Source organism: Harmonia axyridis, chromosome 1, assembly GCF_914767665.1.
Source record: "Harmonia axyridis chromosome 1, icHarAxyr1.1, whole genome shotgun sequence".
NCBI lineage: Eukaryota > Metazoa > Arthropoda > Insecta > Coleoptera > Coccinellidae > Harmonia > Harmonia axyridis.
The window spans coordinates 75,313,938-75,331,310 of NC_059501.1; the positions used below are offsets into that span (position 1 = coordinate 75,313,938).

The 17,373-nt window shown below is 35.3% G+C and overlaps 3 protein-coding genes across 5 annotated transcripts in view; 2 read left to right on the forward strand and 1 right to left on the reverse strand.

Moving 5' to 3' along the window:
- Positions 1–56: 56 nt before the first annotated feature.
- LOC123671694 lies at positions 57–6,693 on the reverse strand. The gene is made up of 2 exons (XM_045605663.1): positions 6,284–6,693; positions 57–705 (listed from the first exon to the last, which is right to left on the reverse strand). The coding sequence occupies exons 1-2, from the start codon at positions 6,691–6,693 to the stop codon at positions 234–236; spliced, it is 882 nt and encodes a 293-aa protein (XP_045461619.1). The 3' UTR covers positions 57–233.
- A 163-nt stretch (positions 6,694–6,856) lies between these two features.
- Positions 6,857–14,628, forward strand: LOC123671693 (uncharacterized oxidoreductase YjmC-like). The gene is made up of 8 exons (XM_045605662.1): positions 6,857–6,995; positions 7,794–7,937; positions 10,143–10,331; positions 10,385–10,500; positions 10,568–10,666; positions 12,231–12,426; positions 14,191–14,348; positions 14,409–14,628. Exons 1-8 carry the CDS (start codon positions 6,968–6,970, stop codon positions 14,574–14,576), a joined length of 1,098 nt encoding a protein of 365 aa, XP_045461618.1. The 5' UTR covers positions 6,857–6,967; the 3' UTR covers positions 14,577–14,628.
- A 2,089-nt stretch (positions 14,629–16,717) lies between these two features.
- The window catches only part of LOC123688802 (semaphorin-1A), a 464,359-nt gene continuing 463,703 nt past the window's right edge, over positions 16,718–17,373 (forward strand). For 2 of the 3 annotated variants that reach the window (XM_045627472.1, XM_045627471.1), the window contains exon 1: positions 16,719–17,049. The gene's annotated coding sequence lies outside the window, so the exon portion shown is untranslated. Of the gene's footprint in view, positions 17,050–17,373 lie in introns of all 3 variants that reach the window. The other variant, XM_045627467.1, reaches the window with a different exon arrangement.

Here is a 17,373-nt window from a genome sequence, read left to right on the forward strand (position 1 = left end):
TATTTTACGAGAAGTGCCAGATTCTGAAATGAATGAAAGGATAATAAGAATAAGTGTGAAATGTGAAATTGCCAATATAATGCCATTTATTATAATTATCAATCTTCTCAAAGATTCTCCCAAAGATTGCTCGAGAAATTGTAGTTTGTTTCTTGTGAACTGTTTCATTCTCAATCTTTTTCTATTTTCTGTTTCCATATTATATTCTATCGATACTGTTTCCAATAATCGAATCAATTGCACTCTTCTCCTTCTTCTTCTTCCGGATAGCAGCAATATTGCAATTCTTCCTGTTCTTGTCGACAGCATTCGTCACAAATAAAGTCCTCACTGTCACGCTCTTCCAAAATATCACATTTTTTCTTACACTTCGTCCAGATAACTTTGTAGTAATTTTCGAAGGATTTTCGTGTGAACACGCAGTCCCTTTTTTCTATATTTCTTATCATTTTTTCAATGGGATCATGGAAACTCTTAATATAGCATTTGTAGGACTCAGGTGGAATTTTTTTTACTTTACATGAGCCGCACCAGTCTGGACAACATGATGGTGGTTCTGGACCAAGGCATTTGTCACATAACTCGCTAGTTTCCGAACAATAATGGTCTAATGCTTCACACCGTTCATCACAACAGTCTGGTTCTCCTGAATCGCAACATTCTTCCATCTTTGGACCGCAGACATCTTCAATTCCTGAGCAGCATCTGTGAAAAATAGAAGATTGAATTATAATCACATATTGTATTTTTGAGAAAGTGCAAGGTGCCTAATGGCGAGCTCCTTCATTCTGCCAATTGCACGCTTTGAGACTAAATAAAAATGTTCTTGAATTGAAGGTACAAAAGAAAATGAGAGATTTTTGTATAATATTGAGAAAAAAGTTCTGAAAACATGAGCCTGCCAACACTTTGTTTTCGAAATACATGATGCTAGTAGTCAAACTTTTTTTGGTGTTTATACCAGTCAATTGAATCTTTATTGAACTTAGCTACAGATTGGGTAAATAAGTGATAAAATTAATTTATTCATCACAGCTAATCAACGAGATCTTCATAATAATTTGGATTTTCCTGAGGATTATTAGAGAACTGTTTGAAATTTTTTCTCGACTTCCAAACTCGACTACATTTTTCTGAACCAAAAAATAGTTCTGAAGAAAGAAGCGGGCACTGCTTCAGAAAAATATCACCCTAAAATTGAAAATTAACATATCATAAAATGAAAACTTTAAATTGGAATATCTATGCCAAATTTAAGTTAAATATCTAGGAAGAGAAAGTGCTATAAGGAAAAACTATGAAAAACATCAAAGTGTAAAACCCAGTATCTCGAAAAAAAATCGTTTGCCCATGTTTATAGGACTTTTTTTTCTTGAAATGATCCGGGGAATCTGTCTCTTTCGTTCGTACCTTCAGTTCAGAACACCCTGTGGATCAATTTAGTTGTTTACATATACAGAGTGATTCCGGAGGAAACTGTCAGATTCCAGGAGAAGTTTACACTTGAAGACATATTCGAAACAATATTTGGTTCACAATGGGCCTCAATTGAGACAGGGTGATTTGTCCAATTCCACTGATTCTACTTTAATTAATAACCTTGGTATGGCTCATTCACTAATTCAATTTGGACGAAATTTTCAGTGTATAGTAAAATATGAATGAGTACTACATTCAATCACACCAACTATTCGAAATATTGTACGTTGATAACTTCGGATTAGTTGTGTAGGTTGAAAAAACACCATGTACATTGCATTTCCAAAACTGCTCTAACAAACTCATGAGTATGAGTCTAGTAGAAAACGACGAGTGCAGATTCTGCGAGAAGGAGGAAGAAACTCTGGATCACCCAGTAACGGAATGTCTCGCCATCGTTAGCCAATGCAAAAATGCTTTGGACAAGAAACAAGAAGTCAAGGAGGAGCTCCTTGAACCTATTCTGGAGTCTGGAGTTTTCTAGAACTAGACTACGACGACTAAGAATAAGTCCTGGTGTAATGAAACCCTTCTTAAATCTACATCTACCTACTGTTACATTTATTATGGGCAAAAAGAAAGCCCACGAGAAGTTCTCGAAAACGTAGATGGTGGATATCATCGATTTGCCAAAGTATCGAAATGTACAGCGGAAAAAACCTTTTGAGGTGCTTAGGACCTAATAACTTATATATAAAATATCCAAGATGGCTGAAAGTGCACAGTATCGTTCGTTGTTAGCGGAGTTGAATAAGTTAAATAAATCACAATTAATTGAAATAATAATTAAAAAAACTGTACCAGAAGGTTTATCAATTAGTGAGGAATTGCATAAATGCATTCATAGCTCACCAGATAATTTTGGGAAGAAAATGAGTGAAGTTGATGTAGTGCAAGAACCCAGTTACAAGGACATTTCGAATTCACTTCAGAGAGAACTGAATGTAAGTGGAAAACTCATTCAACAACTGGAGGAGAGGGTTAATGATCAAAAATTGATTATATCCCTGTTGAAGAAAGAATCACCCAACGATAAACATCCTAATAAAACTAAAATGCATGCAGGTATAGAAAATGACTCATTCAAAACAAATCAAGATGCGAAGAAATTATCGGTTCCACAAAAAACGCAACCGAATACAACATTCGATAGGCAGACATCTGTGAGATCAGAAAAAAGTGTCAACAGATTAGATGATGGCATATGGGAAATTCCACGATATGAGTACAGGAGACGAATAAATATAAACAGAAGAGGAAATCGAGTTTATGGTAAGGCGACAGAATTCGAATTCAAAGGGGTGGTAAAATACAAAGATTATCATGTATATCGGCTCCCACCAAAGTTCGAAGATACCGATTTGATTAACCATCTGAAGTCCAAAGATATACAGGATGTGAAATGTGAGAGAATGAATTCGCGGTATCCGGATGAGTACTCTTCATTTAAGGTTTCCGTTGCACTGAAATATGATAAAGAGTTTAGAAATCCCAATATTTGGCCTGAGTATGTCGTAATAAATCCTTTTTTAAAAAAAGTCGGTCAAATAAAGCGGACCGAGTAAAGAAAAACAAAGAAGACTTCATTATTATAAACCAGAATGCTCAGTCAATTGGAAATGCCCAAGAAAGAATAGAAGATTTGTTAATGCAAGAATGCGGTCATGTTTTGATTCTAACAGAACACTGGAAAAGTAAGGAACAATTAGAAAATCACAAATTTCAAAATTATAAACTCATCACGAGTTATTGCAGAAAAGAGAATGAACACGGAGGGGTTGCCTTATACTGTGATAAAAATCTAATTGTGTAAATCAGAACTGACATAAATAAAATTAGTGCATATAAAATTTTTGAGTGCGCTGCAGCAGAATTCAAGTTGGGAAGTAATAAGTTGGTGATTGTGGCTGTGTACAGAAAACCAGAGGCTAAATTAGATATTTTTTTGGCGAAAATTCATGAATTGTTAGAAATTCTGAGTGGAAATGAAATTCACTTCATTGTCGGGGGTGATTTCAATATTGATAGTCTCAATAAAAATGATGTGGGAGTAAAATCTTTTGAATCTTTACTGGAATCGTTCGATACTGAACTGGCAATCAGGGAATATACTAGAACTCATTACAATAGAAAAAAGTCATGTTTGGATAACTTCTTCACATCTTTCAAGGAATATTCTTCAAAAACTATTGATTCTAACATTTCTGATCACAGAACCACGGAGTTAGTAATACATTTTATGAAACCTGATGAAATGAATGCTTGGAAGTATGTTCGATGTTTTAATGATGAGAGAGTTCGACAATTCGAGAATTTCCTTAGTGTTGAAAACTGGCAAAAATTATCCCAATTTTCAGAAGGCCAGGTTAATGAATGTTGGAGTTTTTTCTCAAGTACCGTTTATGCCTTGTTTGATCAAGCATTTCCAGTCACAAAGGTCAAACGGAATGTTAACAAAAATAAAAAAATAACATCTCACGAAATAGAAAAGAGTAAAAAAAAATTAAGTTCACTTTCAATATTAACACACTACGATAAGAAATATCGAGAAGAATATAATAGGGAAAAAATAAATTTAGAAAAACTGCTCATTCATGAAAGAAAAAAAAATACGAACAAGATATAATGGAATCGGACAATATCTCAAAAATCACTTGGAAGATTGTTGGGGAAGTGACTAACCGCTTGGGAAAGTCAAAAAGAGATGTGATCCCTTTAAGTGATAATTTAATGGAAAAAGCTGATAGTTTGAATGAATATTTCATTAATTCAGCTACGAATTTAATTGGAAAGCAAGTGAAAATTCCAATATCTTTCCTAAAAATACCAAATCATGAGGTTAATTTAAATTTTAAAATGACAACTGAACAGGAAATCGAAGAAATTGTGAAATCTTTCAAAAATAAGAAGAGTTCAGGATATGATGAGATGTCACCATTTCTTATGAAGCAGGTCATCAAACCAATCACTAAACCATTAATGTTGATAATTAATAGTTCCCTTCAGCACGGAATTTTCCCTGACCTTTTGAAGTTATCAGTGGTAACACCTTTGCATAAACAAGGGGATACAAAGTCAAATGAAAGTTTCAGACCTATTAGTATGTTGACAACATTCTCAAAAATCTTCGGAAAGATAGTTTATAATAGGCTTATGGATTTTTTTGTGGAAAACAATATGTTCAGTGAAAATCAACATGGTTTTATAAAAGGACGGAATATAGAAACTGCTACATTTGAATATGTAAATAATGTATTGAATGCACATGAAAATCATGAAATGGCTCTTGGAATGTTTTTGGACCTTTCAAAAGCCTATGATTGTATCAATCATGAATTTTTACTGAAGAAATTAGACCGTTACGGAATTAAAGGAATGGAAAATAGGTGGATAGCTTCTTATCTTGATAATCGGTCGCAACAAGTTATTATCAGGAATGATGGCTCTATTGTGAGGTCGAAAGTGGGCCAGGTTTTACTAGGAATTCCTCAGGGCAGTATATTGGGTCCTCTGCTGTTTTGCATTTTCATCAACGACCTTTGCAATGTACTGGATGGTAGTGGACAAAGAATAGTGAATTATGCTGATGACACTAATATATTGATAACTGCAAACAATTTCAATGAGTTAAAAATAAATGCAACAGATGCTCTGAATAAAGTACTTACCTGGATGCATCAGAATCAACTTGTAATCAACACGAATAAAACAAAATACATATTATTCAGTATCAACAAGAATATGGACCAAAGGAAAATCAGTATCAATGATCAGGAAGAAGATATTCAAAATAACACCAAATTTTTGGGTGTGATAGTTGATAGACATTTGAATTGGGAATCACATATTGATGAACTCAGGAAAAAACTAAATAGCGTGAATTATAGCATAAGAACATCAAAAAAATATTTGTCCTTGAAGTCGTTGAAAGCTGTATATTTTTCTTGTTTTGTAGGAAAACTTAGATTCGGTATATTGTTTTGGGGTGGTGGAAGAAATCATGATGTAGATAAGATATTTGTTGTTCAGAAGCAGGTTTTGCGTATAATTTACAATATAAATTCAAGGGAATCATGTAGAGGAATTTTTAGAAGTAATTGTTTATTAACAGTATATGCTATTTATATATATGAGTGTCTAGTTTTTATGTTTAAGTATAAACAAAAATTTTCAAGATCTGCATCAAGTCATTCGTACAGTACCCGTAATGTCAATTTGTATTCACTGCCTATACATAGGTTAAGTAGATATGAAAAAGGGCCATATTATGCGAGTTTGAAATTTTTCAATAAGCTGCCTGTGCAAATGAGAATTATGGATTGTTTAAAAGTTTTTAAGAGACAGATATTTAATTTTCTTGTTGGTATTGAACCCTATAATTTAGAGGAATATTTAAACTCCAATTGTTAATTTTTAGGTGCTTTTTTAGTTAAGTTTTTTATGACGTTATTCAACCCACTGTACAGTTGTTGTAAATGTGGCTGTTTGAAATAAATTACTATTACTATTACTATTACTATTGCAAGACATTTGGCAGTAGACCCCATCAGATCTTGAGACTATTCTGAATTTGGTATGACCGAAAATTGCAAAGAAAAACACCACCTTTCAAAAATGAATCGACGACGAGCATAATAATTAAACTGAAAGTGAACCAGTCTCCGTCCACACGGTTTGCACTACTTGAGGCAAGTTTCCTACACCACGCGGTACTGTTTGCATGGATTATCAACACTCTGGAGTCCCGTGCGCATGAGCACAAGGTTGCTGTAAACCTGTTAGTAGTATTAGTCATATTACTTACTTGACGTTGCCACCGCAATCAAATCCATCATTTGTACACGATTTCCTGTATTTCTTTCCACAACGTGGTGGTGAAGCTCTCCCCATCTCAAACTTGATCATGCAATTATCCGCCAAATTTTTCTTTAGCTGGCTCAAGGCCTGACCCCAGCATCCACGAGCTTCTGTCACATAGAAATCCTTGCATGGAAATCTGCATGTTGGCCCGTAAGGGACAAGACAGTCCATACCGTTCAACCAACATAATGATTTGTATCTGTTCTCTGGATGGGCCAGGTCCAGTCTTTTCATTCGCTTCAAAATCCTTAGCAAGTCTCTCACGTTGTACCACGGATCGTCCATGTGGAACTCCACATTACCAATGAAATTGTGGTAATAACCCTCCTCATTTCCACAACATAAGGCGCACATTCTAGTTTTCTATAGAATTCTTGTGATTTCTTCGAAAACTATACAACTTCTTGAGTATAATTCCATTTTAAAGTAGAGAATAGGCTTGATTATGTTGTTTAGAACTGAAAATTTAGTACTTTGGACATGACGTTGACATTTTTAACCTTTCAAATATGACTTGGCGTTTTATGAAAGTCAACAATTTTTAGTGACGGGAGAATAGGTCAGTGTTGTCTCATGTAATGTTAAAAGAATAAATTCATTTTAGATAATTCGAAAATAGTCTATTGCAATGGGAGAACGAGAAAAGGGAGTAACAAGTGAGTTGAATATAATCTAACCTTACCTACCATTTGATTATTTCACTCGTATATGCATTGACCTTGTGCGAAATTTCAAAGAGGCCAAGAAGAGTCGAAATAAAAACATTAAACTTCTAATTCTTAGACCAGGTATAGTATATCCAAAGTCACTTGAACTAGTCCATAAAAACGCTTGGCCATAGATGTATCTTTGAAGTGGATACCGCGTTCCGCTAAATACCAGGGTTTATTTGAAAGTATTGTTAGGCAATGAATTCGCTGGCCCCAAAGGAATTTCTGGAAACCTGGACAACCCTTGTATAATTGGAATATTCTGCTTCCTTCAAGTGACTCTGGATATTCTATACACCCAAATTTTAAATGAACGTATAAATTATTTCAAATTCAAAATCTTATTTCTTTTGTCATTTGCAAATTCTACAAGTAAGGAGGTATTCAGCACTCGAAATCTCTGCTAACACATTAGCAACTTGTTAAGACACAACTGAAATTACTTCAGTGATTGAATTTGATGATATTAGATAATAATAATAATAATAATAATAATTTATTAATCCTCTGAGACAAATAAATGTATAGGATAAGTCATACCTATCATTCATGACATTATTCATATATGGAATAAATACAATGAATAAAATTATGGTTGATCTTTGAGGAAAGAATCCAATAATTGAATTAATTATGAAGAATACAAATGAAAAAATCAAGAAAATTGAAACCAAAGCATTGAAAAATCAGAATATTAGATTATTTCAGAGGTTACAGTCTTTATGGAGGTTTTCTAATTTCCAGCTATAACGGTTGAAAATGCCAAACTCTTCGTTTTCGATTCTCTCAAAGCTCTAGGAACTTCGGATGAGGCTGCAACCTTATGCGCGGAGGTTTTGATTGAAGCGGATAGAAGAGGACACTTCAGCCATGGGATGAATATACTGCGTAAGAATAATAATAATAATAATAATCGTTTCTTGATCTCATAAGACATAAAATTATATGTGAGATAAGTCACAAAAAAAGAAAAAAGTTAACACAAATAATTATCAAATGTATCGTTTAAAAAGTCACCAACAGTATAATAACAATTTCTTAACAATAGAGCTTTCACACTGGCCTTGAATTCTCTAAGATTCAGAGACGTTATATGGGAAGGTAAACGATTGAACAATTTTATGCCCTGTTATGTGGGCGACATTTCAAATTTTGTTGTTCTGTGTTTTGGTATAAACAGCACTCCCCCACTTCTTGTATGGTAATTATGAAAGCTAGATAATTTTGTGATGCTATTCTCTTTTTCCTTAATATATAATAAGGTTTTAAGAATAAAAATACAAGACAGCGTGAGAATACCATTTCGTGAAAAAACAGGTTTAAAGACGTGCTTGGTGTTATATCATATATCATGCCCAAAATCCGCTTTTGAATAATAAAGACCCTACTAACCTCTGAAGAATTTCCCCAAAGTAGGATTTTGTAAGTTGAATGGCTTACTCTACTTATAGCGAAAAATGAAGTTTTCAATTTACCGCAGACCAAACCAATGTGACTGAACCATCTTAAAGCTTCATCCAGAGAAATTCCAAGAAATTTTACACAATCTTTAGATGTGGTTACAATATCTAGATGCTGTAGATTCAGATTCAGTGCTTTTAATCTTTACCCCTCAAACTGGATGGGTTCATCCAACTTGGAGAATTAATGTCGAAAAAGATCTGATTTCGGCATTGGGTCTTTTCGTTTTCTTAAAGTCGTGAATAAAATATGAATAATACTTTCAAACTAGGCTTGAAATACTTCACAACAGAGCTTTTGAAATCTTACTAGTTCGTGTTTAACCAACAAGTCCATTTGGTACCTCTTGCTCTTCAGACACCAGCTCTTGATCTCAGTTTTGTTTACCAAGAGTTTGGAGAAGGAAAAAGAGCCTTTACATTATTTCCATGATTCCTACATTCCAGTGCTGTGAAAACATATACATAGCACGTACCAAAAAAAGTGAACCTATTGATACTATCTATCATTGGTGGAAATTCAAACAACTTTATTCTCTCCTTCATGTTCATGTTTCATTAAGCTTTTCAATGTAGGAGTCAATGCCCTGCATTGCACGTTCCATCTACGTTTATTTTAAATCATAGCTTCATTCACTTCGGAATAGTGTTGTCAACATTGAGTGAGGCAGAAGCATCATATCGTCTTCAGCAATGACTCACGATATTGGTATTAGATGTACTAGATATCTGAAGAAAGATAAGATGCTGTTATGGACACTTGTTTAATGTTGAGTTAGCTTTTGAACGGTATGCATAAATGATTGCTTGAGCAATGGTTTTAGGAAAATTCTATATGGTAGCATATTACCACTTCTCTTTGTTCTAGGCCAAAAACCTTATAACCTATAAACTAATTATACAGGGTGGCCATTTGAAAACGAAACAGACGAGATTACAGACGAAATAAAGTTTTTCGATAGAAATGCTCGGACAGGTCGATTTCTGTTTCGAGGGGGACAACTTAAGATGAAGGTTACGGACGCATAGCGCTTCAACCCTTGCTACTACAACCCTCACCCACAAATTTTGAATAGGGAAGATGGGGTGAGTGATACCTCATTTGAAAGGTATTTTTATACTGATTTCAGCACAGTAATTGTTTTTTCATTTTATGCATTAGTTCTCGAAATATTCTTAACTAAGTATTTGAAAATGAAGTAGTGTTTTCATGGCACTTGTAGTGTTTTGTGAAAAATCGACATTTTGAGCTTCAAAACAACCATGACTGTGCCTTCCTTCCTAACTAACTAACGCATGAATATTTCGAGAACTAATGCATAAAATGAAAAAACAATTACTGTGCTGAAATCAGTATAAAAATACCTTCAAATTGAGGTATCACTCACCCTATCTTCCCTATTCAAAAATTGGGGGTGGGGGTTGTAGCAGCAAGGGTTGAAGCGCTATGCGTCCGTAACCTACATCTTAAGTTGTCCCCCTCGAAACAGAAATCGACCTGTCCGAGCATTTCTATCGAAAAACTTTATTTCGTCTGTAATCTCGTCTGTTTCGTTTTCAAATGGCCACCCTGTATATATTAACTTATAGATAGAATAAATTAAATCGAATTGATATTATATAACTCCAACAGATAAAATTCTAATTGACATGATGCACAGCCTCATAGATCCCAGAGCTCAACCAGAAATTTTATTGCAATCACCGTCAACGGCTTGGGTAGATGGGAAAAACGGTTTAGGTCCTGTTGTTGCAGATTTTTGTATGTCACTAGCTATAAAGAAAGCTAAAGAAGTAGGCTTCGGAGTAGTATCTGCCAAATGTAAGTAGTTTTTTTCTGTGTTTTATCAACTAACCAAAGATGACATCTTCCAGGTTCTAGTAATCCTAGCATAATGGGCTATTGGAGTGAATATGCCTTGAAGCATGAGTGCATAGGTTTAGCCTTCACCAACGCTGCAGCTATGATGGTTCCTACACGAGCCAAAGAAGTGCGTGTTAACTCGGCAATTCTCATATTTTATTGACTTCACATATATCATTTTAATTTTTTTGTAGGGTGCTGTTGGACCTAATCCCATTGCTTTTGCAGCTCCTTCTCATGGCAACGACAGTTTCTCCCTTGATATGGCAACATCGACAGTATCTGGAGGAAAGGTATGCTTAACATCATAGTTTCTCGTTAAGTTAACATCGACACAATCATCAGAAGATCTCAGGTTGAATGCATTAATTTGGTGAATTTGGGCTGTTTCCATCGTCTGCGCGGTTGGTTGTTTCCGACGTTTCGGCAAGCGTTCGCCTGCCGTCTTCAGGGTGGTGGTCCTAAGAAGGACCCATTTTTTTATTTTTGAGAAGAACCGTTTGCCAAACTCGGTCTGCCTGAACTTGTATATGCACCATACTTTTTTCGAGTTCGTATATCGGTACTTTCACCACTAGTCTACATCAGCACGTAGTAATCTATACGCATTAATTTGAATATAAGTTACTCCTCACTTCTGGTACACGGAGTTGGGATGCGCACTAGTCGAATTTTCGGGTTGCGCAGTTATCCGTCCGAATTCCGACTCCTTTCTAATTTGGTGGTGTCGAGATGCTTCCGACCTGAACATGGTTGAACTTCCTCGGATTAGATCTTATGATTGGTGCCCACACTTCCTTAATCTCTATAGACGAGATGCTTATGGGATTCGGAATGATAGCCATGAAGGTTGCTTCTTTGAGATTCCTCCGTTTTTATCTTTCTTCCTTTGATATTATGGAAGCTTCATCCAATTTGTTCCTATGTTCATCATCCCAAGCATGTTGGACTAGCCTGGATTTATCTGTTTCTCCCAGTCGAGCTAGTTTTTACTTTTTGGTGCTCTTTGACTCTTGTGTTCAAGGGGCGTTTGGTCTCTCCAATGTAAGTTCGACCACACTCGCATGGTATTTCATATACGCAATTTTTCGTTGTTTGATTTACGTTGTCAGGTTTCACCTTAGTTAGGTTAGCTCTGACAGTGTTTTTCGTTTGGAATGCTGTTCTCACACCGTACCTGTTACCAATACTTCTCAGTTTTTCTGATAACCCTTTCACATATGGGATGACCGTGGTTTTCGTTTCTGTTGATTCTTGTCGAATTCCTCTTTCTTATCGTTCAGACTAGAGCATACCTGAGTTGCTCTGTCATAGAGGCATCTGGGTACCCCCAATTTGGTGTTGAGGTAATGGTTAGACTCGAAGTGAAGATACTGACCTATGTTTGTTGGCTTCCTGTAAATCGTGGTTCAAGGAAATCCTTCCTGTTTGTCTACTTGCACATCCAGGAATGGGAGTTGGTTATTTTCCTCAATTTCCATCGTGAATTTTATGGATTCCTCTATGTTATTGAGGTGTTCTAGGAATCCAGTGCTGGTTTCTTTTGCATGAGGCCATATCACGGATGTGTCATCCACGTATCTTCGCCATAACTTCAATACATATTGGTCTAGTTCTCTTCCCTCGAATGGTGGAAACAGCCCGAATAACTATCTAACATATAGTCCATCATCAATATCAAGACAAAAATTAAGTAAATTCTATTTCTGAGGATACATTATCAAAGCTTACATAAAATACTGTAACTAATCCTTACTTGCACAAGCTATAAACATAGTTATCTGAGTGTTAGAATGAACTTTTCCTTTTTGTGCTGATGAATGACATTGACAACTTAGTGCTTGAAATCTTGTGAAGATTGAGATATGTAGGAGAAAACGTGAGCCGCTGGTCAAAGGTTGGGCTTTCAACGAACAAGGCATACTTGAGACTGATTCGGAGATAGCGGTTAAGAAAATGTTGTTGGTACCTTTGGGAGGACTAGAAAATACTGCCGGTTACAAAGGCTATGGTCTATCCTGTATGGTTGAAATTTTCTGCGGAATTCTTTCAGGTATTGACAAGAAATTGTTATTCCCAATCAAAAATCAATTACAGAAACTAAACTTAAACATACTCTACAAATTTAGTGAGAGGAAAACATTGAGTGAGCAACTGAAGGTCGATTTCATTCAGTTTGAAAAACATATTTCACCAATGATTGCTTTCTTATGCATTGAAACGTGTATATTTGCAAACTTTTGTAAGTGGTTTTCCAAAAGTAATTTGCGAAAATAGCGCCAAATAGCGCTCTATTCAGAATGAAACCTCTTATTGAAAAACCGTTCATCACATTAAATGAAGGATACAATTGGTGGTGCGATGAATTGTGAAGTGTTCAATTCTCCAGTAGAACATGTTAAGTTAACCTATTGGAAAAATATGAAATGGATCTACAGTATGATCCGTTTTCCCTTAAATTTATCCACTGAGAATTGGCTGGAATGCCTAATTCGGTATCGTTTTCCTTTAGTGTGATAACTTGTTTTGTCGATCTCGTGGTTGACTTCTAACTTCAGATATTGGGAGTGATCTGAAGTAGACGAATATAGGCTTCATCTTAAGCCTGTATATTCACTGAGGCTGGTCCAGCCCGACTAGTGCTGCCCTGCTGGACAAGCCGGATATAAAATGCATTGTTTTGAAGTAGGTAATATGCACACACCAAGCTGGTTGAGAAGCTTGTACCCTGTTAATAATGCATTTTGTCCTGCCAGGCGGCACCAGCAGGTCTGGATCTAGGGATCCATCAAGCCAAGTAGCTTGAAATTTTAACCAACTACTTCACTTGAAAATCAAGCTAGTGAAAAATCACATACTTGAGCTTGACTTGACTTGATTTTATATATTTATTGCATGAGCTTGATACACGCGTCGCACGGAATATATTTCTGCAATCTCGTGAGCGCTTAGACTGAGTCGAGAGACTGAAGCCTTCGCCAATGTTACTTTATTAGTGGTTTTCTCTCTGAAATCTATTGGTAGATTTTAGTAGTTCCAGAAATATCTTTTCAAACTTGGCCAATATGGCCAAGGATTTTCTATCAACGCCAGCATATTCAGCTTCTGTTGAAAGACAATTTTCCAGAGCTGCTCTTACAGTGGCAAAAACCCGCGATAGGTTTGGCGCCCTATGTGTCTTAGATCCAGAATGGAGAATTATGAAATCAAGCAAGGTCTGTAGGTTTCTCAATATTAAGAAACTTCATTTCTTTATTAAATTTTATTTTGTTATGATTTATAGTGATTCAATTCATCTTTCTATTTCGAAAAAGTTGATATTTTCTCTTCTTTTATACAATGAGTTTAATAAATAAAAGTGTTTTTTGCAAGGTTCCTTCCCATTTCAACATTTTTTTATTGATGTGACACTATACACAATAAAACTGCTAAAAAGCAAGTAGCTTGATATGATTCAAGTACTTGATAAATGAATACTTGACTTGGCTTGAGATTGAAAAACTACTACTTGACCTGTGCTTGACTTGAAATCAAGCCAAGCCTGGAATCCCTAGCCTCGGTGAAATGCTGGCTTTAACCTTGTGGTTTGTTGTCATCAAACATTAACGAATCCATTAAAGATCCAGCCTCAGGACAGAAACACCTCCATAACAGTTCCAACGCCAAGCTTTGCAGATCAAGAAATCCAGTATTGAAGTATTGTGTTGAGTTGATGTTTTGTGTGTCGTGGCAACATATTAGTTTGGTCCCTTTGTGTCGCAATCAATTTCGTGTATGGAAGCTTTAGGTATGCTATGCTAACTCAACTTTTCTGAAGGTAGTAAATACGGGGCACAATTAGATGTATGGAGCGAACGCAGAACGGAAACTGCCGACGTTGGCCATTGTTTCATGGCGATCAACATTGAGAATTTTGCTCCATATTTCAGAGACCGACTGAACGACCTACTCCTCAGCCTTAGAAAATGCGAACCGGTATAAGAGTCTAATTTCACAACCCACTTTGATGAATATATATTAGAGTCAATTTTTCAGGTTGATCAAGCGAAACCTGTGTTGATACCTGGAGATCCTGCAAGGATGCATAGGAAGAAAGTGGCGAAACAACAAGGCATTAGATATTCCCAGCAGCAGATTAACACATGTCAGGTGTTTGCCAATATGTTGAGGATAAAACCACTTCAATGTCAAACTTCAAACTGATTTTGATTATATTAGTATTATTCTAGTATTAAAAGCTTATATGAAACCGTTATCAGTTGATTTTATTACAGACAAAAATAACACTTATCTCAGTAAAGTTTGCGTCTGAACAGAAAAAAAATCTATTTGTTTCTTGAGAATACGACTCTATTCGTAATTTCAACCTAGTCAATCACTTCTGAATTAGAGCCAAACTTTTTCCTGAGGCTGAGAGGGTTCTTATGAGGCTTGAAAGAAGCGAGACTAAAAGCTAGTAATCACTGGTGAATGTAATCTGGAGAATGAGCAAGTTGATCAAGCAGTTGGAAGCGCAATTCGTTCGATTTGACCATGGTTTTAATCGATTTGTGACGAGATATATTATCTTGGTGAAAGAATTTTTTTATTCTGTTGTATTTGAGAATATTTTCCTCAATTGCTTCACTAAATAACGCTATGTTATATTTACTGTTGACGGTTTACCTTCGTCAACATAGTCAATGGATAATATACCTATTCCGTTATTGTTCTCTTGGTCTCCATTCCAACATTCAGTCCACTTATTTTCTTGATCTCTGTCTACATGCCCTGTCCAGCTTCACTCCAGTCTGGTAATCCTGACGATGACGTCTTTGACTTTCGTTCGTCTCTTTATGACGTAATTTACATCCACTGTCACATATCGAGGCAAAAAACATGATTGTTTCGCTTAAATAGCTCCAAACAGCGTATGAAATCGACGATGAGAGTTGGCTTTTGCTCGTTGCTTTTGATCAGCAGTTCTCAAGGACCAATAGGCACAAAAATAGTTAACACACTTCTTTTTGATATCAAACTCCACCGTTATCGGACGTAGCCTTAATTTACGATTGCTTCAAACTATTTGGTATATTCCATCTTCAACTTCTTACCGGTTCATGTCGATGGAGCAGAATCAGAATAACACTCAACCATTGCTTAGCCATTGCTTTGCTACACAGAATTTTTTTACCATAGAGAGAATGTGTAACAAATGTACGAATCTCGTTTTCAACATTTTTGTCAAACAACAATAAATGTAGCATCTCTTGACCTTCAAAATTTCAATTCGAAATTTCTGATTTTTTTAAAGCTTAGTACTGGGGTTTCTTGGTAATCTGTCTACAGAAAATGTATTGAAATGTGAGTGAATTGAAATAAATGTATCACTCTTAAAAGTGACTATGAAATTTTAAGTTAGGTTAGGCCCGGAATATATTGTTACCATAACAAGATTCTTTTCTAATAATCAATAAATATTTTTTTTCGAAAGTTTAACCTGCATTAACCTGAATTAATTAATATTTGAATATTTTCTAATAAATTGAGGAATATAATATTCTTTCGAATTATAATGATTCAAAAAATTATTTACCTTTTATTTCAATAATGTTTTTCAATTTATTTTTGTTGGATGCCACATATCTAACAAAAATTATTTTGTCTAATATCTATGTAATTCGATATCTGATTTCAATTATGAATTTCAAAGTCACGATTCTCACAGAACTTTGCATGAGTCTTCATGATCATGCCCTTATATTATGAACTTACACAAATACAACAACAAGAAAAGAAAATGCATCACTAAACAATCAATTATAATACGAAATCGAAGACTTCACAATTAATTATTATATTAGAGGACTGCTGATTTGCTGTGCGGGAAGAACAATTTTCTCGGTCCCTAAAGTAACCACATATAAAATACTGAACAAAATGAAACAGTCATGTATGAATTATACATGGAAATGATTTCTGTTGAATTTCGCAGAAATTTAATTTTTCTAATGTTCAAATAACTTCTGTGTTAAATTCGAATAATTCTATGACATACACCCGAATATGAGGTCATCTTGATTATCATTAGATATTTTTTTTTATGAAACTCACAGTTAATTTGAATTTTCTTGAAACAACATCAATCAAATCTTGAAATTTTGTTTCATCATAATTAAAATATAAGTCGGTTAAGCAGCTCCATCTATTCTCATCTTCCCCAACAATATCCGCAGAATTTCAAAGGACTGACTCAACTGATCGAATACTTTATCGACCCATGCGGCAAACCCATTTACTGATCCTCGTTATCAGAGATGGAGCCACAGGCAACGTTTTAGGCCATTTGGGCACATTCGTTCCTCAGGCAATACGAATGGTGAGCTGCCGCACAGTGAGTTCCGTGTTACTTGATTGTGTCGAGCAAGCGCGTTTTACGTTATCGATATTGTTTGGTAATTTCCAACCAAAAATAAATAAAAGCAAATTCGGATAAGTTCAGACCGAAACGTATTTCCATCGGAGGCGCGATTCGAAATTACCCTTTGAAGTTTTATGGTCCTTCGCGTTGGATGTGCAGTGGATAGACTGAGCTCCGAGTTATAACCTAAAAATTGGTTGTTCTATATTCATGAAGTGAAGGCCCATTTGGAATTTATGTTTGGTGTGATCTGGAGTCTTATGTACCCCTAATAAGGTTGGTGAATTGTGTTTTTATCGGTTTTGCAGTGTGTTTATGTCATTATTTGGATTGTTTCGCTTGTGAATGGCTGCATATCTACACCAATTATACTGATGGGAGGACAAGTAAACAAAAACATTAACATGCTTATCCTATAATCAAAGTCGTAGCAAGGACGTAATTATAACCCTAAAATGCCACTTAGTTGACTCAACAAGGGTAATTTGGAACAGGTAGTCTTGTTTATGAGCATTTTAATGATATAATGATATGATTGGAAGATCCTGGAAACTATTTTCAATAATTCAATAATATATCACTATGAAAATATCGATTTTA